Source organism: Thamnophis elegans, chromosome 4 (assembly GCF_009769535.1).
Source record: "Thamnophis elegans isolate rThaEle1 chromosome 4, rThaEle1.pri, whole genome shotgun sequence".
Lineage (NCBI taxonomy): Eukaryota > Metazoa > Chordata > Lepidosauria > Squamata > Colubridae > Thamnophis > Thamnophis elegans.
Genome location: NC_045544.1, coordinates 131,103,247 through 131,129,453, shown reverse-complemented (window position 1 = coordinate 131,129,453; position 26,207 = coordinate 131,103,247). Strand labels below are relative to the sequence as shown.

At 43.5% G+C, this 26,207-nt stretch overlaps 1 protein-coding gene across 2 annotated transcripts in view; it reads left to right on the top strand.

Moving 5' to 3' along the window:
• The window catches only part of LOC116508320 (kinase suppressor of Ras 1-like), a 181,301-nt gene that overhangs the window by 71,214 nt on the left and 83,880 nt on the right, over positions 1-26,207 (top strand). For both annotated transcript variants that reach the window (XM_032216890.1, XM_032216889.1), the window contains exon 2: positions 17,266-17,406. In XM_032216890.1, coding sequence (XP_032072781.1) covers positions 17,266-17,406 — 141 coding nt within the window. The remainder of the gene's footprint in view (positions 1-17,265; positions 17,407-26,207) is intronic.

The window sequence follows — 26,207 nt, the reverse complement described above, 5'->3', positions numbered from 1 at the left end:
TGTTGTGAGGAGAATAAGGGGAGGAAAGTGTGTTGAATATATTCACCACTTTGAATTATTTCTAAAAATAATAAAAGTGGGGTACAAATGAACCAAAAAATGACAGGAATTTTAATTGAGTGAGAGATGTCCAGAGGCCCTTAAAATCATCCTAATCCTTAACAGATAGATCCAGAGGTTACAGATTACATTTATTAATTTTTTTCCAGTTAAGAGCACAGAGCATATTTTCATGTAAAAAAACATTAAGAGTATAGAGTAGAAAGACTCCCCCCCCTATTCCCCCCAATCCTTTATAGAAACCTTTTTTAAAAAGTGCAGGAAAATAATATAAACCTATAGATATATTTTTTGTTTATTGACCAAAGATGGTTGTTAAACAAAGTAGTCACTAAGTGAAACCACAACGGTACTTACAATTTTACTTCAGATTTTCTTGGCTTTACAGACCTGCGAAGGTCATCAATGTGTTGGTTGATTGCAGAGTTACCCAAAGTTACCATGGGGTAAGATGGGTGGCTAATGAATAAAATTACTTTTTCATCACTTTCGTAACTACCAACCGTTGCTAAATGAGGCAATTGCTAAACAAGGACTATCTGTATGTAATGTCCAAAATATAGCTATCTGAGCTGCAAAAATCCAGAAGAAATATCCTCAACTTATGACCCCAAAATTTCCATCCCTGTTTCCCTGAAAATAAGACAGGGTCTTATTTTCCTTTGATTCCCTAAATAAGCGCTTGGCCTTATTTTGGGAGAGGTCTTATTATTTTTGAGGTGCAGGAGGTGGCGAGCGAGGTCACCTCATGGCTACTGCCGTGTTGCGTGCTGCTGGGCCTGCCACTCTCTTTCTGGCGGCTATTAGCGTGACAGAAGGGGCGCTGTGGCTAGGGTTGCGGAAGCGGCCATTAGGTAAGGGAGTGCGGGATGCATGGGGCATTTCCCCCCTCCCTTTCCCCCCCTCCGGCCTTGCTTCCTCACCCCGTGTTGTTTGCGCAGCAAGCAACCAGAGTAAAATGCGGGAACCGGCTGTCCGTGTGTTTAAATATTTTTGGGGATGGTTTATTTTAGTGCATGTGCTGAATAGCCCAATTGGGCTTATTATCCAGGGAGGTCTTATTTTGCGGTAAAACAGGGTATTTGCTAAATTATTTTTTCCCCATTTTATGACATCTTTTGCCTCAGTGGTTAAGAGAATCACTGCAGTTGTTAAGTGAATCCCAGGGTTGTTAAGGGAACCCAACTTCCACCTTTGCTTGTCGGAAGCCAGCTCAGAAGGTTACAAATGGTGATCACGTAACCTTGGATCACTGTTATAAATATGAGTCGATTGACAAGCATCTGAATTTTGATCACATGACCATGGGGAATGTTGCAAGGGTCGTAAGTGTGAAAAACGGTCACAAATAACTTTTTTCCCGGTGTTGTTCAAACGAATGGTTGTAAGTCCAGGACTTGCCTGCATATTACAATTGAGCCAAAAGACAAAAAGAATAAAAACTGGCAAGGCAAGATTTTGTTTTGTTTTAATGATTTAAGGTTTTCTGCGGGAGGCGATACAGGTAGTGTTCAATTTACGACCACAATTGAACCCAACATGTCAATTGCTAAGTCAAGACATTTGTTAAGTGGGTTTTCCCCCATTTCACGACATTTCTTGCCACAGTTGCTCAGTGAATCACTGCAGTTGTTAAGTGAGTAACACTGTTGTTAAGTGAATCTGACTTCCCCATTGACTTTACTTGTCAAACGGTCACAAAAGGGGATCACTTGACCCCTTGGACACAGTTGCCAAGCACCCGAATTTTGATCATATGATTGCTGGAATGGTTGTAACTATGAAAAACGGCCATCAGTCGCTTCCTTTCAGTGCCGTTGTAATTTTGAACGGTTACTAAATGAGCTATTGTGAGTTGAGGACTACCTGTATTCATCTGGCTCGGAGCCAGTTTGGGCTAATGATGCTGTTGGAAGAGACGTCCTTCTGGGTTCAGCTCCAAGTGGGGAAAAAGACACTGGAATCATGGAGGCTGCTTGGAAAGATGGTTTAATGGTGGACAGGATCACATGGCTTGAGCTCCTGAACAGGAAAGGGGGAATCACATGCTTCCAGATGTTGGGTGAAGAAGACAAAGAGACTGAGAGGCTGAAAGTCCCTGGTTTTATGCCCTCTCTGGCCTTTGATCTTGATCTTGCATTCTGATTGGTTGTCAGACTCCCATGGGGCCATGCAGAGGCAACTCTATAGGGTGTGTTTTGAGTCCAAGTTTGCTGGAGCATTGCATCTTCCCAGGTGCCCTGTGGGGAGATGGGTAAAGGGCGAATACTACCATGCCTTAATCCCATCACCCTGGAGCTGAGGGGGGTGGGAGATCTTTGTTATGTAGAATAGACTGGCTCAGGCCTTTTAATGGCCCATTGACAAAGGAGGGGGCTATTAAGAGTGAGTCCGCTTCCTGCCTAAAAAACATGTTTCTCCATTTCTGATCCAGGGAAATATAATATTCTGCCTTGTCAATACTTCCCAGGATATTTCATTTTTTCTAGGAGAGGGGTTGGGTTTTAACCTCCTGCAATGCAAAGGGAGAGGCAGAGATTGAACAAATATAGCTGATGAATGTCTCAATGCCTTTCTGAGCATTGCAACGGAGGATCCCGCAGCGTAATAGCCCTGCCTAAACAGCCTTCCCCTTTCGCCTACTTTACAGCCAGTCTTTCCTGTAACTTAAATGGGTAACTGATGCAAAAGGGCTTTGCGTAAGGCCTCCTCGTCTATCAAGATGTTAATGTCCCAGAGCATGGGCTGACCGGCCATGCAGAAAAACCCACAAAATCACAGTCACGTATTGTATAATAACAGGAAGAAAGTAGCTTAGGAGTTGGTTTAGAAGCTGGTTTGCTAAATGCAAGTGGCCAAGACTATAAGCGCTGTGTGCTTAGAGCTCGGAGCATTGTTAGAGACCCCCCCTACACCCGCTTTAAGGTCTGTTTCTGTTGCTCCCCTCTGGGAGGAGGTTTCGAAGTATTTCTAGCAGGATTGCCAGATTCTGTAAAAGCTTTGTTCCCTAGGCCATCCGTCTAGTAAACTCGCAAGATTCATTTTTCTCGCTATGTATACATCTATGTATACATATGAACTAGATTATGTTGTTTCTCTGTGTCATATAATAATGTATGTGGGTATATGCACATTTTGATATCTATCTATCTACCTATCTACCTATCTACCTATCTACCTATCTACCTATCTACCTATCTACCTATCTACCTATCTACCTATCTACCTATCTACCTATCTACCTATCTACCTATCTACCTATCTACCTATCTACCTATCTACCTATCTACCTATCTACCTATCTACCTATCTATCTATCTATCTATCTATCTATCTATCTATCTATCTATCTATCTATCTACCTACCTACCTACCTACCTACCTACCTACCTACCTACCTACCTACCTACCTACCTACCTACTAGAGATGGGTTTCAAATCCCAGCGCTACCGGTTCTCTTGTGCTTGTGTGCACACTTGTGTGCATGCATGACGCTTCTGCGCAGAAGCATCTGGGCGGGTGGGCGGAGCCTCCCACCACCGCCGCCACCACTACTGGTTCTGGGCTGATATGGGACCAAGTCACCTCTGCTACCTACTTATCTATATCTATTTACCTACCTACCTACTCTGTTTCCCTGAAAATAAGACCTCCCTGGATAATAAGCCCAATCGGCCTTTTGAGCGCATGTGCTGAAATAAGCCCTCCCCTGAAAATAAGCCCTCCCAAAAATATGTACAACGCAGATTGCAGGCAAGGCAATGATGGTGTGATAACAGGTTTCAGCCGAAAGTGATTTCACAGCGTCTCTGAAATGGAAAAGTTGAAAATCTTGTCTACCTGGATACTAGCTGAAGCCACCTGTAACCTCAATGTTTCTGAAAGCTGGCAACTTTAAGCCATGAGTACTTCAACTCCCAGAATTCCTTAGCCAAACAGGCTATGTAGCTCAATGGCTGAAGTTGAAAGTTGCTTATGAACTGATGTGATTGTGTAGCAATCTCAGGGAGACAGAGGTGCTGGGGAGGCAGGGGGCTAAACCGATGTTGGACCAGAGTGATAGAGAAGTTGCCTTTTTCCTTGTCTATTTCAGTGGATACAGAAGAGAAGATAGATCCTCAAGAACCTTTTTCAAGTCCTGTTTGAGGTTGACTTCTGAACTGGGATAGAACTGGCTTGGCTAAAGGTTAATCTCTTACATGTATAACCATCCCAATGTTTAGTTTATAACCGTACAAGCTGGATACCCATGCTTTGCAATGAAACTATGTGATTCTCCTATGCAGGAGAAATTCAGTTCACAATCCATTGGCTCAGTGGTGATCAGTGATTGAAACACATAAGGGAATATCGCTTCCGCCGCCTTGAGTCCGGGAGCAGTTCCATAGATGGAAGGCGTAGACATTGTAGTGAGGTACCGACATTTAGTACTATAAGGAACCCCTGACCACTCCTGTCTGAAGGAGTGGAATGTCTGCCAGTTTGAACTGAGGTAACAGAATGTGAGGCAGCTGGCAGTTGGAACAGAGTTCTTTTCAGGTGGGGAGGGGGAGTAGAACTCCTTAGCATCAGAGCATGTTAATTACTGTATAAGAAATACTAATGATCTGATGGTCATTTCGAAAAATCCTTTCTTAGCGAGCACCTAGAAGCCAAGATGAACATACGTGCCAAATTTCAGGTTTGTAGGCTGTACAGTTCTAGAGATTTCGTGATGAGTGAGCGGTGTTTGGCTTTAAGATAGATGATAGATAGATAGATAGATAGATAGATAGATAGATAGATAGATAGATAGATAGATAGATAGATAGATTCTGTGATTAGCTAATTGCTACTACTTCTGTATTTTCTACAATGGTCCAATGTGGTTGATGTGATAAAAGTGCAGGTATTCATAGAAAATTAAACAGGATGTTTGTGATCCAGACTGTAGAGAGGCTGGGTGCTGACCTTTGGCCAGATCTTGTTATGGAACTATAACTGGGAAAGGAAATAAAATTTCTGGTGCCTGGAACTGATGGAAGAAAGACTCTATTTCAGTATTTCTTGGCAACGTAAAGTTGGGTAGACTGAGGGATTCCGGGAGTTGAAGCCCACCTACATCTTCAAGTTGCCAACGTTGAGAAACATTGCTCTACATAGTAAATGTATTAAACAAAGCAGGAAATTAGAGCTAGATGGCAAGCCTTTATCTCTGGACAACCTTAACAGAAAACAAAGTTGGAAGGGACCTTGGAGGTCTTCTAGTCCAACCCCCTGCATGAAACCCTACACCGTTTCAGACAAATGGTTGTCCAATCCCTTCTTTAGAAACTCCAGTGTTGGAGCACCCATAATTTCTGAAGGCAAGCTTATTGGGTGGGAAAATTACTTAAGCCTCCACGTTTAACAAGTCTACCACTAAACAGCAATGGGGAGGTGGGTGGGGGGGAAACTATGTGTTCATACATTTTGTAGGATGGAGAACTGTGAGAAGCTTTCACAGCTCGGTTTGGAAATGAAACATAGTGTGGACTGGTGTGCTAGTTTCATTCTCTTGTCTTTTTTTTTTTTGTAACACACACACACACATACATTGGCTCTTGCTTTTACATTCACTCTTCTTATCTTAGAGTGTACTTCCTATCCAGACTTTAGAAACAAAGGTGAGGACTCTTTTTTTATATATATATATATATATTTTATTATGTTTTTCATTCTATACAATCACATATTTACTGTGCTTAATCAGGGCATATAACATTGAATAATAAACACGGCCCTCACTTATATAGAAAATGCCCCCTACAATACAAACCCAATATACCACCTTGGCCCACCATACACCCTCTTTCAACCCCCTCCAACTTTCATTCTTCCTTCTCACACACCCCTCTACGCCTACTTCCCCTCCCCTTCTTTCTAACCCTAACCCAAAGGTGAGGACTCTTGAAGATATCCGCAGCCTGTTCTAAGTCCCAAGGAAGCAACAGAAAGAATTGAGTTCATCAGTTTTATGGCTTGTGCAAAACACATTTTGAAAATCACATTTTCTATCTGGTCGGGCACACTCCAGATATTATAGCAGCGTAATAGTTGAAATTGTTCTGTCGGCACTCTGACAGTGGCTAGGTTGGACAAATTCGGTAGACGAGAGAGAAATACTCAGCTTGTTGGACTTGATGTAAGTTTCCTGTTTGTTCTCATAACATGAAAAAACAGGCAGGGACTGTAGCTCAGGGAGAGCCAACCTGTTGGGCTTGCAACACACTCCAAGTTCAGCGTCCATCTTATCAGAATAATGGAGTTGGAAGGATTTTGGAGGTCTTCTAGTCCAACCCCTTGCTCAAGCAGGAAATCCTATAATATTTCAGACAAATGGTTTTCCAATCAGCACCCACAGCTTCTGGAGGCAAATCGTTCTACTGATTAATTGTTCCACTGGTTGTCCAACCTCTTCTTAAAAACGTAGAGTAGAGTAGAATAGAATAGAATAGAATAGAATAGAATAACAGAGTTGGAAGGGACCTTGGAGGTCTTTTAGTCCAATCCTCTACTTATTTAGGCAACCCTATACCATTTCAGACAAATGGTTATCCAACATCTTCTTAAAAACTTCCAATGTTGGAGCATGTACAACTTCTGGAGGCAAGTTTGTCCCACTGGTTAATTATTCTCACGCTCAGGAAATGTCTCCTTAGTTCTAAGTTGCTTCTCTCCTTGATTAGTTTCCACCCATTGCTTCTTGTTCTGCCCTCAGGTGTCTTGGAGAATAGCTTGACTCCCTCTTCTTTGTGGCAACCCCTGAGATATTGGAAGACTGCTATCATGTCTCCCCTAGTCCTTCTTTTCATTAAACTAGACATACCCAGTTCCTACAACCGTTCTTCATATGTTTTAGCCTCCGGTTCCCTAATCATCTTTGTAGGTCTTCTCTGCACTCTTTCTAGAGTCTCCACATCTTTTTTATATCGTGACGACCAAAACAGTACGCAAGTATGGTCTTACCAAGGCATTATAATATAGTACTAACATGTCATGTCATCTTGGTTTTTATTCCTCTGTTAATGAAGCTTAGGATTGCACTGGCTTTTAAGTAAAATCTTACTTTTAAGATTTTATTTTAAGTAAAATCTTATTTTTAAGATTGTACTTTTTAATTGTGGGTAAAATCTTACTTTTTTGCAGAGGTTCCAGACACTTGTTCCTGAGGAGATTAATGAAAATATTATAAAATACTATGTGAAGCCAAGGAGTGCCCACTTCCCATTATTTCCTTTGACTAAAAAGTAGAATTCAATACCCCTGGCTTCATGGCTCCTCTGGAAAAGGTAGGCAACGTGGAAGGAAACGTGAAACCTAGAAAGTGGTAAATGGTGTTAGATGATGCAGATAAAGGGGGAAAGACAGTCTTTAGCCAGTTCTGAGAAAATCCATTTGCATTCTTCGTATGGATGTTAACCAGAAAGTAATGAAAAGCAACACGTTGGGGATATTTGTGTCCGGCATGCAAAGACTTAATATAGGATTGTGATGGCAAAACTATGGCACACGTGCCACAGATAGCACGCACAGTCCTCTCTGCGGCGACGCCAGCAATCACCCCAGCCACTGCACATGCATGTGCGCCTCCCGCTAGCCAACTGGTCTTCGGGTGTCTGCTGCGCATGCACGACATGGGGCGCATGCAGGGGGCACGCATGCATGCACGGGGGAGAAGACGCAAACATGGGTGTGTGTGCTTGCATTGCATTTTGGGGCCTCGCGCGGCACCCCCATGCCCTGTTTTGGCTTCCAGGTTGGTGCAGGAGGCTTTCCAGGCCCAAAACACGGCACCCCCACCAATGTCCCATTTTGGGCCTGGAAAGCCTCCTGCACCAACCTAGAAGCCAAAAAAGGGCTAGGAGGAGCAGGGTGGGTGGGGTGGGTGGGGAGAGTTCAGGGTGTCGTATGCTCAGGTGGCAGGATGTGCAGGGTCGGGAGGGGGTCTTACGTGCATTGCATTATGGGTGCGGGCGCACACACAACGACAAAAAGGTTAGCCATCCCTAATGCAGGATGCTTTTGCCTTCCAAATTCTCTTGGGAAGCATCACTAATTTATTTATTAGATGTATATTCCATTTAAATAAGCCTCTTAAATGAGAAGCAAAACTTCTTCAAGCAAAAACAAAGGAAGTCCAGTTGCCTTTTGAAAAAAGCACCTTTGGGATGTTGACTCAAGTTTTCACCAGGGAGCTTCTGTGCCATGGGAACTAAAATCTAAATTTCCCGTAGTCCTATTTCCTAATCCAGTACTTTCACCACCATCTTGTTGTTGTTAGTTGCGAAGTCGTGTCCGACCCATCGCGACCCCATGGACAACGTTCCTCCAGGCATTCCTGTCCCCTACCATCCTCTGGAGTCCGTTTAAGCTCATGCCGACTGCTTTGGTGACCTGCTTCACCATCTATATACTACTAAAACCCATAGGGTAACAATTTTTGAACCAAGGTATCTCAGATGGGCTAACTTAACAGATGTGTCCAGAACGTGTCCAAAATCTGAGACCCATAACTCCCATGGAATTGGCAAATTTATAAAATTTGGCAAATTTTACAAAACATTTCAGGACATAAAAATAGATCATAAAGCATTTTATGAGCTAATACAAAGTGTCATAAAACAGTTCCTGTGTTGATGTCTGACTGGGTTATATAATTCAACATGGGCTATTTTCAAGGCAGATGCATCTCAGAAAGTATCCCAAGTGGGATCCAGTGTAGACAGTATATTAATATCTCTGCCATTGTTGAAGGCATTGAGGAATCTGGTAAGGAAATCTCTCTGAAAGGGTGTCCCAATGGGTCATGGGTCGCCTAGCACCATTTATTTGTTAAATTTACATTCTACTACCTATTTATTTGTTAAATTTACATTCTACTACCTATTCTTGAGTTCAGGCCAAGGGAGGTAGAGGTGAGAGTGAATGTGAATAGACAAAAGTCACGGCATACATTTCTACACCTTCAAAAGAACCACGTGAAGTGCAATTTGGAGGATCCACACCTTTGCTTACACACTTACACACTTACACACACACACACACACACACACACACATATATCTACACCAGGTCTGGCTATGCTGTTGGCAATGATGTGGAGAAAGGGCAGAGAAGAGCAACAAAGATGATTAGGGGACTGGAGCCCAAACATGTAAGTAACAGTGGCAGGAATTGGGTATGTCTAGTTTAATGAAAAGAAGGACTAGGGGGTGATGTGATAACAGTGTTCCGATATCTATAAAGAAGACGGGGGTCAACCTGTTCTCCAAAGTACCTGAAGGCATGACAAGAAGCAATGGGTGAAAACTAATTGAGAAGAGAAATAACATAGAACTAGGGAAAAATTTTGTGGTAGTTACAATTAATCAGTGAAACGACTTGTCTCCAGCAGTTGTGGGTTCTACATCACTGGAGGTTTTTAAGAGATTTGGACAACCATGTGTCTGAAATGGTATAGGTTTTCCTGCTTGAACAGGGGGTTGGACTAGAAGACCTCCAAGGTCTCTTCCAATTCTAAGAGCCACAGTGAGAACTCTAGAGAAACTAAATGGAGACAGTTTTAAAAACAGAATGGAATAGAATTGGAAGGGATCTTGGAGGTCTTCTAATCCAACCCCCTATTTAGGCAGGAAACCTTACACCACTTCAGACAAATGGTTATCCAACATCTTAAAAACTTCCAGTGTTGGAGCATTCACAACATCTGGAGGCAAGTTGTTCCACTGATTAATTGTTATATCAGGAAATTTCTCCTGAGTTCTAAGTTGCTTCTCTCCTTGATTAGTTTCCACCCATTGCTTCTTGTCCGGCCCTCAGGTGCTTTGGAGAATAGGTTGACTCCGTCTTCTTTGTGGCAGCCCCTGAGATATTGGAATGCTGCTATCATGTCTCCCCTAGTCCTTCTTTTCATTAAACTAGACATACCCAGTTTCTTTAACTGTTTTTCATATGTTTTAGCCTCCAGTCCCCTAATTATCTTTGTTCCTCTTCTCTGCGCATGTTCTTTACCCTGGGGAACAATGTTAAAAAGAAATTCACACGAATTCTGTCTTAATTTCCTGGCTCTAAAAGGAAGGGAAAATGCACTCATGTTTTCAAGATCTTACTTTAGCCTATGTCAATAACGTAGACTTCTAGCCATCTTATGGAGTGTGTTTCCTGGCTTGGTCTACTTCGAAAGGCTGACAGGTGGCCATCATCTAAGTGTAGGCAGCTTTCCCTACTTCCCATAGGTGACTCTGGGCAAGATCTATAGGGGTTTAATGTCCTGGCAGCTTGTTCAGTCATTTAGTTGTTCTCCCAGCTCTGCGAGTCTTTGTTCTGATGAGCAAGTCCTACCCAGTTCTCAGATAACATCTCAAAAACACGACAGTTTTGCAAAAGAAAAAATTCCCTCTTAAAATTTTACAGTCTTAATCAGGGAGGGGTGACCTGGAACACCATCTGCCCCCCAACCTCTTTTTCTCCCCACCTCCCCTGCCTGGAAATATTTGTGGCTTCACTTACTGAAAACTGGTGTGTGGTTTTTCAGACTTTTGAGACAGGAAATTTATGAAAATTTTAGTGTGGGCCTTAAAACACGCTTGAATTGTCTTGAGTTGGAAAAACGAAGGAAGCCTCTGAAAGCTTCCCTCCCTAAACCCGGGATAAATAAAAATCTTTCCTCTGTCTCTTCACTTTGCCCCTTCTCATCTTAGTTTTAGTCTGAGAAGGAACTGCTTAAATAGTTTCGGCTCCGGAGCACTCAATCTTTCCTTCTAGTTCTAGCTCAGTCTTCTCCAACTTGGTGTCCTAAAGTTCTCAAGAACTTTCAGAATTCCAAGTCAACAAGGACAATAGTTTCTCAACACATTTGAACCCTCTCCATTCCCTTTTGGAAAAGTTACTGTTAGTCTGAATTGTGACCTTTGACCAGTGCGAATGCTGGCTGGGGAATTCTAGGAGTTGAAGTCTGGACATCTTCAAGTTGCCAAGGTTGAGAAACACTGCCTTTGACTTTCCATTTAATTGTTCGTATAGTGTGTGTGTGTGTTTGTGTATGTATATATGTATCTGTCTATCTATCTATATCTGTCTGTCTGTCTGTCTGTCTATCTATCTATCTATCTATCTATCTATCTATCTATCTATCTATCTATCTATCTATCTATCATCTATCTATCATCTATCTATCTATCATCTATCTATCCACATGGCTATAAACAGCAAATAAGCAACTCCGTGGATACTCTGTATTGTAGATTTATTGTTATGTGAAAAAAATTGAGCTAGTACTATATTAATCACACATGGATTCTTTTTTAGTTTCTGTTTTGTTTGTTTTTGTTTGTTTTATGGTATATTGATGTTTTTGACTGTAATCAGTGTAGTATTATTTTTCCTGCTTATTACAGTTTGTCATTTTTTCACCTTGAAGTTTTTAAAAAAGTTGAAATTACAGTTATAATCCCATCACGGCTGTCTGCTTAATTGGGGTTTGCCATACCAAAGACCTTTGTAGATTGTGGCAACCTACCCTGGCAATGAAAAAGGATGTGAGCTGCAGTCAGAAGCATTTATTGGTCCAAGGTGTATCACAATGCTCAGATCAACCAAAGTTGGCCAAAGCTTCTCCAGGTTACAGCATCAACCTATTACTCTGGTAGGGACTATAAATCCAAGAGAACCTCAGATTGTGCCCATGGTACTGGAGAACAAGGCAGCCCCATTAAAAATGATAGTTGCAGTAGAAATCCAAGGTACCTTAGTGTGTCGAGATTGATAGCATCTCCCACTTGCTGGATCTGGTTCCACCACAAAACCGCGGTAGACTAAAGTGCGTGTGACTAAAGCGCGGTGACAAAACCGCACCGTCAAAACCGCGCGACAACAGCGCGCCGACAACAGCGCTCCGACAGAAGCGCGCTGTAACATAACCCTAAAAATAACCCTAAACCTAACGCTAAACCTACCCTAAACCTACCCTAAACCTAACCCTAAACCTAACCCTAAACCTAACCCTAAACCTAACCCTAAACCTAACCCTAAACCTTACCTTAAGTTAAATCGCGCTTCTGTCGGCGCACTGTTGTTGGCGCGCTTTTGACATAGCGGTTTTAGCGCCGCGGTGTTGTCGGCGCGCTTTTGACGTTCGCGGTTATGTCGTGCCACGGCTGGATCTTTTTCACTGAGTCCAGTCCCTTCTTGCCTATTGGAACCAGACTCCCATTGCATCTCTTCTTTGACCTCTAGGTGAAGACATTGTTGTGGCCTGCCAATGGCCAGCAAAGCTGGCAGCAGGTTCAGACTGTGAGGAGGTTGGGGAGGAACATGAGCCAGTCCTGGAATTTGGGGAAGGCTCTGATGAGGGCTCTGGGTCGGACGCAGAGAGGGGGGTCAGAGCCATATGCCAGCTGCCTTCAGAGTCAGACATCAGTGAGGCAGACGAACAGCTGGAGCCTGTTCCCAGTGTGCGCATGCGCAGAGTTGCCAGAGATGAAGAGAACAGCTAAAGAACAGGGGTCGACTTGGGAATAATAAGGTCACAGGTGGATGATGAATGGCCCCTCCCAGAGGAAATAAAAGAGGAGCGAAAGGGGAGTGGAGTTTGCAGGAGACAATTAGTTCCCTTAATTGGTTCGTGACTCTCCGAGACTCCTTGCCAAGTTTTGCAGATATCGGCCTGGCAGCTCTCCAAGCCAGATAAGGTCTGTGACTGTAAATCCTCCTTGAAAGACTTTGCTGGATGTGAATGAGCAGAATTCACAGTCAATTAATAAAAGGTTTTTTTTTGTCAGGATCAGGAGTTTGCTTCATGCTCTTGGGAAGCCTCAATCAGAACAGATATATAAGGACAGGTTGGTGTAGTGGTAAAAGGTGCTGGGCCCAGAAACCAGGAAACTATGTTCTGGTCTTCTGAAGATGGGGGTCGGAGTTAACAACACTCAAAGGAGAGTTGGACTTAGTTTGCTTGTGGCTATGTAAGGATTCTAAGCTGATTCCTTTTTTCACTTTACCTCCATTCCCCCTCCTACTGTAGCAGAACCAACAATTTTGGTGATTTAGTGATTAAGACACTGGGCTACAAAGCCAGGAGACCATGAGTTCTAGTCTACCTGAAGCATGAAAGCCAGCCGGGTGACTTTGATTCAATCATTATGGTCTACCATAGTTCACACTTGCTTACCTGTCCCTAGATTCCCACTTCCACAGGAAAGGCTGTGAAACAAATAAACTATGGTCCTGATTATTCCTGGTTTCCATCCATTAGTAACCAGGTCCAACTCTCTGAGTTGTTCTATGAACCAAGACCATGCTGGATTGTTTTAACTGGAGATTCTAGACTTTTGAGGATGTCATAAAGCATCACTTGTGAATAGTGGGGAAATGTTTTGTTTTACGTTCTGTGGGCGTGGCTTGGTGGGCGTGGCAGGGGAAGGATACTGCAATATCTCCATTCCCACCGCACTCTGGGGCCAGCCAGAGGTGGTATTTGTTGGTTCTCAGAACTACTCAAAATTTCCGCTACTGGTTCTCCAGAACTTATCAGAACCTGCTGAATTTCACCCCTGCTGGTGAGTGATTTCCTAGATTGTTGGAATTGGACTTAGCAAATGAGAGTAGTTGATCAACCCTGCCTTCCTGCTAGGCAGGCAGCAAAGAGTATTGTACATAAATCTATCCAGATGATAGAAATTTGATCCAAAGAGCCTAAAGGTAGTTTTCCTCTAGTTGATTTGGGAGGGGGAGAGAAAGAGGTACTCTATGTAGGAAACTAAAAGGAGGAAAAAACAATTAGTTCATGAAAAATAGATAAAACTGAGAAGGCGTGTTTGTGTGCGTGTGCGCGCGTGCGTATGTGTTTATATATTTATTTATTTACAGACTTCCTTTGGGACAACTGAAACTTTTTTCTTCAAAATAAATGAAGAAGAAATAGAAGAAATGTCCATCTGGGTTCTCCCAAGTTGGGAGAAAGACACTGGAAACATGGAAACTGCTTGGAAGGATGGTTTTAATGGTGGACAGGACTATGTGGTTTGAGGTCGGGGGGGGGGGGGGAAGGAGAAGAGATGCTGAGAGTGCCCTGGTTTTATGCCCTTTCTGAGCTTTTGAATTTGAGCTTGTATTCTGATTGGTTGTCAGACTCCCATGGGGCCATGCAGGGGCAACTCTGTAGGCTGTCCTGAGTCCCAACCTTGGTTGACTCTTGCTGGGTGATGATGTAATGAAAGGGCTTTGGGATTCCTATAATGGCTCTGTCTGAAGGAGATAGATCTTTGTTATGTAGAATAGAATGGCTCGGGACTTAATGGCCCATTCACAAAGGTGGGGGCGCCTGAGTGTCTGCCTCCTTTTTAGGGGAAATATTCTGCCCTTTTAATATTTCCTAAAATATTTCATTTTTCTAGGATAGGGGTAGGTGCTAACTTCGTACATAAAATCGGCCTTGTAATATTTTAAGGTCTGACACATTTATTCTGACTAGAGAGAGCCATGTGCTTTCGTTAGTGAAATTACTGGAAAAACAGCAGAGGAAAAACTTTATGGCCACAGGCAGAGGAAAGGTTGAGCATGTTGTTTATCAAACAAAGAAGATATTTGGAGCTTGTCATTTCAGAATTTTTTCTAATTGCCCCAGGGGGAAGAGTATTTGATTTTAGATATGACTATGAAACTTTGTTTTTTTTCCTAAGCTGACATAGTGTAAAAAGCCATGAGAAAAAGTTATGAGTTGGCCCTTTATGGATTTTTTTGCTGAAAAATGGGAAAAACAAACATGTGATTTATGAGTTTAAAGATCATAAAACTAATGCAAAGAATGAAATTAAGATGTAATTTGAGAGAGAGAGAGAAGGTTAAAATATAAAGGTAACTATAATCGCTGTCAAGAAGTTTGGAAGCCATTTCTTTATTTATCCTTCCCTCCCTTCCTTTGTTATCTTTATTTTCTTTTATGTTTTTTATGGGCTGCAACAGTGATGGGATTCAACATTTTTTACTACCGGTTCTGTGGGCATGGCTTGGTGGGCGTGGCGTGGCTTGGTGGGCGTGGCAGGGGAAGGATACTGCAAAATCCCCATTTCCTCCCAATCAGCTGGGACTTGGGAGGTAGAGAATAGATGGGGACGGGGCCAATCAGAGGTGGTATTTACTGGTTCTCTGAACTACTCAAACTTTCCGCTACCGGTTCGCCAGAACTGGTCAGAACCTGCTGAATACTGCTGCAAAGATTTGGGCTGTCAACCTCTCTCAAGTCAGAATTTTGTACACAAAGGCATTCATTTTCTGAAAATTTGATTTTAAAAACCAAGTTAGACAGGTGTGTCTACAGGGCTGCTCCAAAAAGTCAAAATGGCATTCCTGACCACACAAACGAAGCCCTGCCCTCTTTTCAATTGGTCATACATAAAAGGGGGAGAAGCTTCAGCAGTGTGCTCTCAGTTAATCTCTTAATTTTTTAAATCATCCTGTGGATGCTCCTGATGTTAATTAAAAAAAACAACGTTTTAACAGCCTACATTAAGGAAAGTTGCAAGGGACCGGGGCGTGGGGGATACAGAAGTTTCCATGTGTAAAAAGAATAATAGAAATATTGAGACCTATGACATAAATTGGATTGCGGCTAATAATCTTATTACAGGTAATCATCAATTTATACACACACACCCCTTCTTGCTGAAGTACTTATTTTATTTTATTTAAATTTTATTTTGTATTTTATTTTGTATTTTATTTTATTTTGTATTTTATTTTGTATTATTTTTTATTTTATTTTTATTTTATTTTTTATTTTATTTTTTATTTTATTTTTTATTTTATTTTTTATTTTATTTTTATTTTATTTTTATTTTATTTTTTATTTTATTTTTTATTTTATTTTTTATTTTATTTTTTATTTATTTTTTATTTTATTTTATTTACACACACACACATATGTATATTTATAATAGTTGATTAATTTTATTGAAGAGGAAATATCCTTGCTTGATTTTCTTTCCTGTTATCAGAAAAAATACAGCTTTCCTTAGCAGCATCTCCAAAGTCGAGTGATCACATTGCAGACTTGAAACTGTAGGTAGTCGGAAGGGCCTGGTAAATTGTGCTTTCTTAAAAGCCAAGACAGGAAAATGGGGATGGGAGGGCGAGGAAGAAAAAAAAAGTTGTGAAGGAAAATAACATCAAGGTAACTGACTAGATCCGTGATGGCGAACCTGTGGCATGCGTGCCATAGGTGGCACGCAGAACCCTCTCTGTGGGCATGCCAGCCATCTCCCCAACCCAGCTCCACTGTGCATGCACAGTGCCTCCTGCTGGTCAGTTGGTCTTTGGGGCTCTGCCACGCATGCGTGGGGGTGGGGCCTTTCCCGATCTCCACAGTTCCCCCCCCTCCAGCGCGCCCTACCTTTCTCCTGCATTTCTTTTTTTTTTAATATACTTTTATTATTTTTACATTTAAAACAATGCAGTACCGCAAAGTCAAAGTGACCATACATTCACATTATATACAGCTACTCTCAACCATTAACGATTAGCCTACCTAATACATTGTCTATCCTTTCTCCTGCATTTCTGCTGCCCGTGCCTTCCCTGATCTCCACAGGTTCCACCCTCTGCAGGTGCCTCTCCGTGGCAGGAATGGAGGAGAAAGCCAGGGGGCGCTGGGGAGAAAAAGTGTGGAAATCGTGAAACTCCCCGCCCCCCCTGCGCCCTGTTTTGGGCCTGAAAAGCCTCCTGCTTTTCGGGGGTGGTGGTGCATGCACAGGGAATGCACTTGCATGCGGAAGTGCGGGGTGCATATGCAGTGGGTGTTTGCATTGCATTTTGGGGATCAAACCACACACACACTTTGGGCACTCAGCACCAAAAAGGTTAACCATCACTGGACTAGATCATCACATGGTTTTTGTCTTGACAAAAAGGAATGTAACACCATTTACATTCCCCCCACCCCACCCAAAGTTATAAAAAATCAATTATACCCATTTTACACATGTGGAATACTGAGGCTGAGCATTGATCACCAAGCAAAGGGACAGTGAATAAAATAGCTTGATGCATCCCTAACCGTTGACAGAATGAGCAACAGTGAAAGGCTGCCAGTTTGTGAATGAGATGAAATCCATGCCAGTTCCTTCCCATTTTGCTGCTTCTGACTCCCTTCTTGGGGCCATTTTAACCTTTTTCTCCTCCTTCCACAGGTGAAACTGGTCCGTTATATTGGAATCCAGTTACAGTGCAAGCTCAGCGTCCCCTTAAATGACAGGACGGTTGAGCTGAACAGCTATCCCAGGCTCAGCGACTGGTTATATCTTGTTAACCTCCGGAAGGACGTCATCCAGGTAAGGCAGTAGCGTCAAATTCAATTTCATCAAGGGATGCATCAGGGTTGTGTTTGACTTCGGGGGGGAAGCAGGGTAGACGTGGCCAGTTTGATGTCACTTGTGTTGGGGTGCCTGTGGTGGCCCAAGTGCTCTGCCAGTGAAAAGGGGCTCCTGTTCTCCGTTTTTGGCTGGGACGGCCTCCTGCAACTCTCTGCCAGGGAAAAGCTCCATTTTTATTGCAGAGGGTTGCAGGAGGCCGTCTTAGCTGAAAACGGAGATCAGGAGCCCCTTTTCGCTGGCAGAGGCACCACAGGGCGGTACTTCGTTGTCTCCAGACCGTTTCCGTGGCCAGATCTAAGACCGTTTCCGTGGCCAGATCTAAGCTCCACGTGGATCTGGCCTGCGGGCCTTGAGTTTGACACCCCTGAGATAGGGAAAGAAAGTCCATGGTTTTCTTATGGATATAATTGAATAATTGTCATAGTTAATGGATATAAGTGACCCCCTATTTTTTATTTAGTATTTCTCTCTCTTTAATTTTAACTTTAATTTTTAACTTTAATTTGTTGGCAATTGTTACATAGTTCTATACATTTAGCAGCAATTTGAAATTTTCAATGCCACTGAAAAAGATTACTGATGACTGTTCCTCACAACTACGACCATGGAGCACTAGTCCTCACACTTAAGACCAGCACAGCACCCCATGGTCATGTGTTTAGAATTTGGGAACTTGGCAACCAGTATGCATTTATGCACTCCAGAATTATATGATTGCTATTTTCAACCTTCCCAGCCAACTTCTGGCAAGCAAAGTCGATGGGGGAAGCCAGATTCACTTAATGGCTGTGTGATTCACTTAACAGCCATGGGAGAAAAGTTGTAAAATTGAGCACAGTTCAATTAACAACGGCCTTGCTCAGTAACAGAATAACAGAGATGGAAGGGACCTTGGAGGTCTTCTAGACCTGCTCAGGCAGGAAACCTTATACCATTTCAGACAGAAATAGTCCAAACTCTTCTTAGAAACCTCCAGTGTTGGAGCATTCACAACTTCTGGAGGAAAGTTGTTCCGTTGATTAATTGTTCAGTTAGGAAATTTCTCCTTGTTTAGTTTCAGCTCTCCTTGTTTAGTTTCAGCTCTCCTTGTTTAGTTTCTCTCCATTGCTTCTTGTCTTGCTTTCAGGTGCTTTGGAGAGTAGCTTGACTCCCTCTTCTTTGTGGCAGCCCCTGAGATATTGGAAGACTGCTATCATGTCTCCCCTAGTCCTTCTTTTCATTAACCTACTAAACATATTCAATTTCTGCAACCGTTCTTCATATGTTTTAGCCTTCAGTCCCCTGATCATCTTCGTTGCTCTTCTTTTAACTCTTTCCAGAGTCTTAACATCTTTTTTACATTGTGGCGACCAAAACTGGATGCAATATTCCAAGTGTGGCCTCACTAAGGCATTATAAAGTGGTATGAACACTTCACATGATCTTGATTCTATGCCGCCTTATATGCCTTTTGTGGAGAGGTGGTTTTTTTGGGGGCAGTCTGATTTTGTGACATATGTTCTTCCTCAATACATAATATCCAGAGTTCATTGTCCATAAAGTGAGTTTGCTTTTAAACCTCATTAAAACTCAACATGATTTTCTGGCAGCTGTTCAAAGTGTTTCCTCCAACTAGGCTTTTACACCATACCTTCTTTGTAAAGAGGAAACTTGGGGGGCGGGGTGAGGGGGGGTTCCTCTGAGTGATTTGAAAGGTGCTGGCATGAGAAGGGTGTTGGAAAAGGGTGTTGGAATGCATACAAGAATCCATTGCAAGGTATTTTTTCCAACCGCTCATCCCAGGTCTCCCTTTATTTGGAAAACGCACACCAGGGAAGATATATTATTCATCAACTTGCATTGTATTTCATGTCAGCCCTTCCTTTTGTGGGGTGAGGTTTTGCACAATTTTATTGACTTCTGCCTCGGTTTTCAAGTAAAGACACACATCAGCAAAATGCACAAGATGTTATCACGTCTAACCAATTTCCCTGCTCAACTTTCCATCAGGGGGGGAAAGTAAACTTGTTTAGCAACCCATTTTCCTGAACTCTTACGATCTAATCCTGTGTTTATTTTAACATTTGCGCAGAAAAAGTGGCTGATAGCTGGGGAATTTAACTTGTGCGTGTCTGCTTTTATGTTTGGCGGAAAATAGCAAGTTTCTAGTCCTCAGGTCTGCCCAGGCAAGCGACCTTTCAACAAACCAAAGTCAGTGGGGGAAGTCACGTTCACTTAATGATTGTGGGATTCTCTTAATAACTTTGGCAAACTAGGTCATAAAATTCAGCTCATCTAACAACCGTACCACTTAGCGACAGGCATTCTGGTCCCAATTATGGTCATAAATCAAGGACTACTGCACAGTACTTAATTACAGTTGTGCCATAGATCCCCTATCAATATTTCACAGAAAATGCTTCTAGACACACTTCCAGTATCTGTTTGCCTAAAAACATTTTTTTTTGCCAGCTTTAGCCTATTAAGAAATCCTCATTTGCCCTTCTTTCTCAGGATTGCTGTTTTAAATCTTTAAAAGAATCCACCTCTTTTTAGGCCGTGACATTTAAATTTAGTTTACATAGCATGTTGAGCCATGGCTTGTTAATTGTGGTTTGCTGAATAAAACGTTGTGGGTTACATTTGCACAACGTCTTTCCAAAAAGAGCCGAGGTGGCCCAGTGGTTAGAGTGCAGTACTGCAGGCTACTTCTGCTGCGTGCCGGCTGCCTGCAATTTGGCAGTTCGAATCTCACCAGGCTCAAGGTTGACTCAGCCTTCCATCCTTCCGAAGTGGGTAAAAGAAGGACCCAGATTGTTGGGGGCAAAATGCAGAGGGCTGTAAAAGCACTATGAAGCGGTATATACGTCTAAGTACTATTGCTATTGCTATCTTAAGTGCCAAATAAGGAACTTGTGTGTGAATTTTCAGTAGAGTCACTTAGAGATGTGGTAATTGGCAAAAAATCACATGGAGACTACTTTTCATTAGAAACAACCTCAGAGGTCATCTAGTCCATCTTCCCTTCAGTACAGATCCAGGTTCTGAAGATTTCTGGTGAATGAACATACTACTTTGTGAGGCAATGTATTCGGCTGTTAAGAGCTCCTGCTACCAGGAAATTCCTCCTAACTGCCATATTGACTTCATTCATAATCTCTGAAAAACAGATTATTATTGCCTCCTTTGGTATGCAATAATAATCTTTGATTTATTAATCATGTATGTATTGATCAAATTTATATAGCTGCCCATCTCATCAAAGGCAACTCTAGGTGCTTTGTTATCTGTAGCTGGCTGTCAGTCTTCTGCTGTGTTTCTGTGACTAATTTGCTAATTTAATTTAGACTAGCTGGTTTGCACTGGTGCAGTTCCCCAGTCTTTCTGCGTTTATGGACCGGCACGGGGTGGAGAGGGGAGCATTCTGCGCCAGTGGTAGGCACGCACACAGCTCCATTGCATGAGTGGCGGGCATACCTGCCACCACTTAGGCAAATGGAGCACACAAAAATGTGCTCGCCCACTGTCAGTGCAAGAGGGGATACACGCATGTGCATACATGCTTGCCTGCCATTTCTGCGGCCTGGTTCCGATTGGCTCAAGCCTGGGGGTTGGGGACCCTTGGTCTAGGGGTTAAAGAGGCTGGTCCAGAAACCAGAAGACTTCTCTTCCCTGATGGATGATTTTATATTTCCTTTTAGTAATTTCATTCTTTTTAGCACATAGTTGAAGTCTGTCTAGATCCATGATGGTGAACCTATGGCACACGTGCCACAGGTGTCATGCGGAGCCCTTTCTGCGGGCACGCGAGCTGTCGCCCAGCTCAGCTCCACCGTGCATGCCCACGCGCCTCCCATTGGCCAGCTGATTTTCGGGTTTCTGCCACGCATGTGGGAAACGCACCAGCATGTCGAAGGGCGAGGGGGATTGCAAATGCACAGGGATGGGGCGGGAGTACGGGGAAAGGTGGTGCGCCTCAATTTTGGTCCCAGGAGGCTTTAGGGAGGCCTGCTAGGCCTAAAACGAGCCGCTGGGTGTGTGGGTGTCACACAAGCATGCACGGGGGGAGCATGGGAGGGTCGTGCACACATGTGCAAGTGAAGGGGCCCACCGGGTGAGGGGAGAGTGTCGCACACATGTTGCATTATAGGCACGAGTGCACACACACTTTCAGCACTCCAGGACAAAAAGGTTAACCATCATTGGTTTAGATCTTTCTGACTCCCTCTGCAATATATTTGCACTGCTCCTCAGTTTTTTTGCAAGTTCTTCAAGAGTTCATAAAGATTACAGCTAGCGGTTCTGCTAGTTCCTTCAGTACTCTATGATGTAACCATCTGGCCCTCAAGACGGGCATTTGTTTAATTAGCCAAGAGTTCTTTTATGCGCTCTTGTTCTGTTCTGAGCTGCAGCTCCCTCCTGCTGGTCACACAACAATGGCCAGCCACAGTTTCACTTCTCCTGAGAAAAGAGAGATTAAAAATATGAGCTCTGCCTTCCTTCTTGCTGTCATCCATTACCAATGTACCCCTTTCCAAGTGAGATGCGATGGCTCAGCGGCTGAGCTTGTCGATCAGAAGGTTGGCAGTTGGGCGGTTCGAATCCCTAGCACCATGTAACAGAGTGAACTCCCTCTTACTTCTTCCCAGTTTCTGCCAACCTAGCGGTTCGAAAGCATGTAAAAAATGCAAGTAGGAAAAATAGGAACCATCTTTGGTGGGAAGATAACACCGTTCCGTGCGCCTTCAACATTTAGTCATGACAACCACATAACCACGAAGACATCTTCAGACAGCACTGGCTCTTTGGCTTTGAACGGAGATGAGCACCACCCCCTAGAGTCAGGAACGACTAGCACATCTGTGTGAGGGGAACCTTTACCTCTATCCCTTTCCAATTAACAGTTGCTAATTATCTGTAACAGATAATTTTTGTTGTTGTTGTTTGAGAGCTGAGGCCTGTAAGAACAGGCCCCAGCTCATTCTGACAAAATCTCTCCAATTTCTAGCCATTCCCTTGTATCCGTCTTTGTTTACATGTCCCCCTTTTCTATTGAGGGATTGATTATAAGTCTATCAAATTGGGGTCGACCACATAGAGGTAATCCTCAACTTACAATGATTTGGGAACTTCCAACCCAAATTTGAATTTCCAACAGTTGGGCTTCCTCTGTGGTCATGTGCAAACTTCGGGAGCCTAGCAACATGGCCCCATTTTCACTTGGCTTAAAAAACTGCCGTAAAAAAAAAAACATTGTAAAATCTGGTCGATCATGTAGCGGAGCCATTTTATGGCCATCTTGACATATCGTAATGGGCAGGTTCCATTCCGGTTGTATGTCAAGGACTGTTGAAAGATTTTCTCCATTCTGATGGTTCCCTAAGCTTGATATTTCGAGTCTTCTAATTCAGGGGTCTCCAACCTTGGGAACTTTAAGACTTGTGGACTTCAACTCCCAGAATTCCTCAGCCAGCTGGCTAAGGAATTCTGGGAGTTGAAGTCCACAAGTCTTAAAGTTCCCAAGGTTGGAGACCCCTGTTCTAATGATGTACCCATTGGGCCGTAATCAAGCCCCTCAATCTTGTGGCTGGTCATTCTGTTCTTTTTCCTTCCATCTTCCCCATTATTAAAGTATTCTTCAGAGAGCTGGGTCTTTGCCTAATGTGTCCAAAGTAGGATAATTTGAGCTACGTCTTTTGTACCTCAAGTGAATACTCTCAGTTGATTTGTTGCATGTGGGTATAATCCTGCTCTGATAAAAGGCAGCTCAGACCTCCAGCAGGAATGCGGTCATGGCATTACATCTCTACTTTGTTTTCATTTTGTTTGAGCAACTTGGAGATTGCTGTCTGCATCTTGGGACAATCTCCAATATCTTCATTTCTGCAGCAAAAGTGAAATAGATGCTAGGTTTCTGGACAATGCATTCCTGCACCTAGTAATCATGGTTCTTCCTTGATTTCAAAGAGAGAGAGATTGGAGACATTTAAACTGAGATGGGATTTAAATCTTCCCAGTTTTAATCCAACGTAATAAACTGGTGCCTTCCAGACAAACAAGACTGCAACTCCTGTCAGCCATACCAGCAAAGACCAGTCAGGTATAATGGGCTGAGGCACACTGTACCCCAGATTATTATGGACCTCCAAGATCTTTTCGACTAGCATTGAAGACCCTGTGGCAAATATCCCCAAGACCAGGTTCAGAAGACCAGATGTGTCACTAGAAGGCAAAACCGCGAAAGGGCACCTCACTTTGGCCACGTCACATAGGAGAGAATTCACTGAAGAAAACAATTATGTTTGGAAGAATTAGGTGGTAAAAGGAGACCAAGTGGAAAAGAACACGGGCATCTTTCAGGTTTCACCACCGAAGTTGACACCAGCGAAAGCAATAGAACCGTGATGGCGAACCTATGGCACGCATGCCACAGGTGGCACATAAAGCCCTCTCTGTGGGCACACCAGCTGTTGCCCCAGCCCAGCTTCACCGAACATGCATTTGTACCTCCCGCCAGCCAGCTGGCCTTCAAGTCTCGGCCGCCAATTCATGGGGGGGGGTCCATGCACGGGGGGGTGTACTCTCATTGCATTTTGGGGCCTTGGGCAGCATCCTTGTGCCCCGTTTTGGTTTCCAGGCTGGTGCAGGAGGCCTTCCAGGCCCAAAACGAGGCGTGGGGAATTGCACACAGCCTCCCTGTGCCCTGATTTGGGGGCACAGGTCCTTTCCAGGACCAAAACGGGGCACCACACGCCCCCCCCCCCCATGCCCCGTTATGGTCCTGGCAAGCCTCCTGCACCAACCTGGAAGTCAAAAGTTGGGCGGGTGTGTGTGTGAGGTTCAACCCGTGATGGGTTGGGGGAGGGTCACGCATGCATTGCATTATGGGTGTGGGCACATCCGTGCTATGGCGCGCACGCGTTTGGCATGTGACAACCCAAAAGGTTAGCCATCCCTGCAATAAAAAAACTCAAAGAAGTAGCGCAAGATCAGAAGATGTGGAAAGTCTTGGCCCGTAGAAATGCCGAGAGTCAGACCTGATTGAATGAATAACGACATCCTCGTCAAAGAAACAGCTGGGAAAGTGCAAACAGAGCTGCTTTCCATCTGATCAATATCAGAAGATACAAACTCCACCCTCGGTGGCTTCTCCAAATGGACCATTAGCCCTTTTCCCTCGTTTTCTCTGCCTTTAGATTTCCCCAGCGTTGGGATGCTGTTTCGTTCCCTTTCTGCTCAGCCAATTCCAAAAATAAATCTTCCAGACAGGTTGGAAAGCCCCGAGGACCCCCCCTCCTTTTTTTCATAAATAGCCCGTAGACTACAATTTAAAATATCTGCTGACTCCACAGATCCTCAGAGCGGCTTGTCTTTCCAAGGCCGATGTTTTCCAAGCGGCTCCCGGTTTCAGGGGTGGGAAAACTCTGCCCTGTTCAAGCGGGCTTGCTTTCTTACGTCGGTTCTTTTTCTTTCTTTCTTTCCATTTTAAATCTGGAAAGCCTATATTTAAAGCCAGGCTAATGACTGGCTGTCAGATCCTTTAGTTCTTTAGGAGAGATTGCCGTTTGAACAATGGAGTGTTTATGGAACTGGGCCACTGGGAAAGTTCCTGCGAGCAGGAAGGACACCCAGCCCGTCATGCTGCGGAGCGTGAGAGACCTCCTCTGCCCGGATGTCGCGGTTCTTGAGGTAGGTGAAACCACACCAAAATCTCTTCACCCATCTATTCAGTTCAGCTCTCTGTGAGCAGAGTGAAGGTGGTGAGGTGGTAGCAAGAAGAAACATAGCAACATACCGGGCTTCCCCAAAAATAAGACAGGGTCTTATTTTCTTTTAACCCCCAAAATAAGTGCTTGGCCTTATTTTCAGGGAGGTCTTATTATTTTTGAGGTGGTGAGCATGGTCACCTCATGGCTGCTGCTGTGTTGCAATATTTTCAGGGAGGGCTTATTTTTGGGGAGGTCTTACTATTTTTGAGGTTGGGAGGCAGCAAGCATTGTCACCTCATGGCTGCTACTGTGTTGCGATATTTTTTGGGGAGGTCTTATTTTTGGGGAGGTCTTATTATGTTTGAGGTGCAGGAGGCGACGAGTGTGGTCATCTCATGGCTGCTGCTATGTTGCAATATTTTCGGGAAAAGCTCATTTCAGGGGAGGGCTTATTTTAGCGCATGTGCTCAAAAGCCTGGTTGGACTTATTATCCAGGGAGGTCTTATTTTCAAGGAAACAGAGTAGAAAACTGGTAGCAGGAAAAGACCAAGTAGTCCATCGAGTCTGACTTTCAAATTTGTTTTATATCTATTTCTTTATTTTACTTTTAAATTTTTTGTTGGACAAGGGCCAAGTGTTTATCTCAAGTATGTTTAAACTTATTTACTGACAATCGACCCATTACCTCTCCTGGAAGTTGGTTGCAACCTTCCGCTACTCTTTCTGTGAAGTCATTTCTGCGAAGTAAAATGAGAAACAGTGTAAAGGTCTAAGAAGGCTATCGCTATTGCTATTAGGGGACCGGGAGCTAAAACATATGAACGGTTGCAGGCATTGGGTATGTTTGGTTTAATGAAAGGAAGGACTAGGGGGAGGCATGATAGCAGTTTTTCAATAGCTCAGTGGCTGCCACAAAGAAGAGGGGCTATTCTCCAAAGCACCAGAAAACAGGACAAGAAGCAATGGGTAGAAACTAATCAAGGAGAGAAGCAACTTAGAACTAAAAAGACGTTTCCGGAGCGTGAGAACAATTAAACAGTGGAACAAACTTGCCTCCAGAAGTTGTGAAT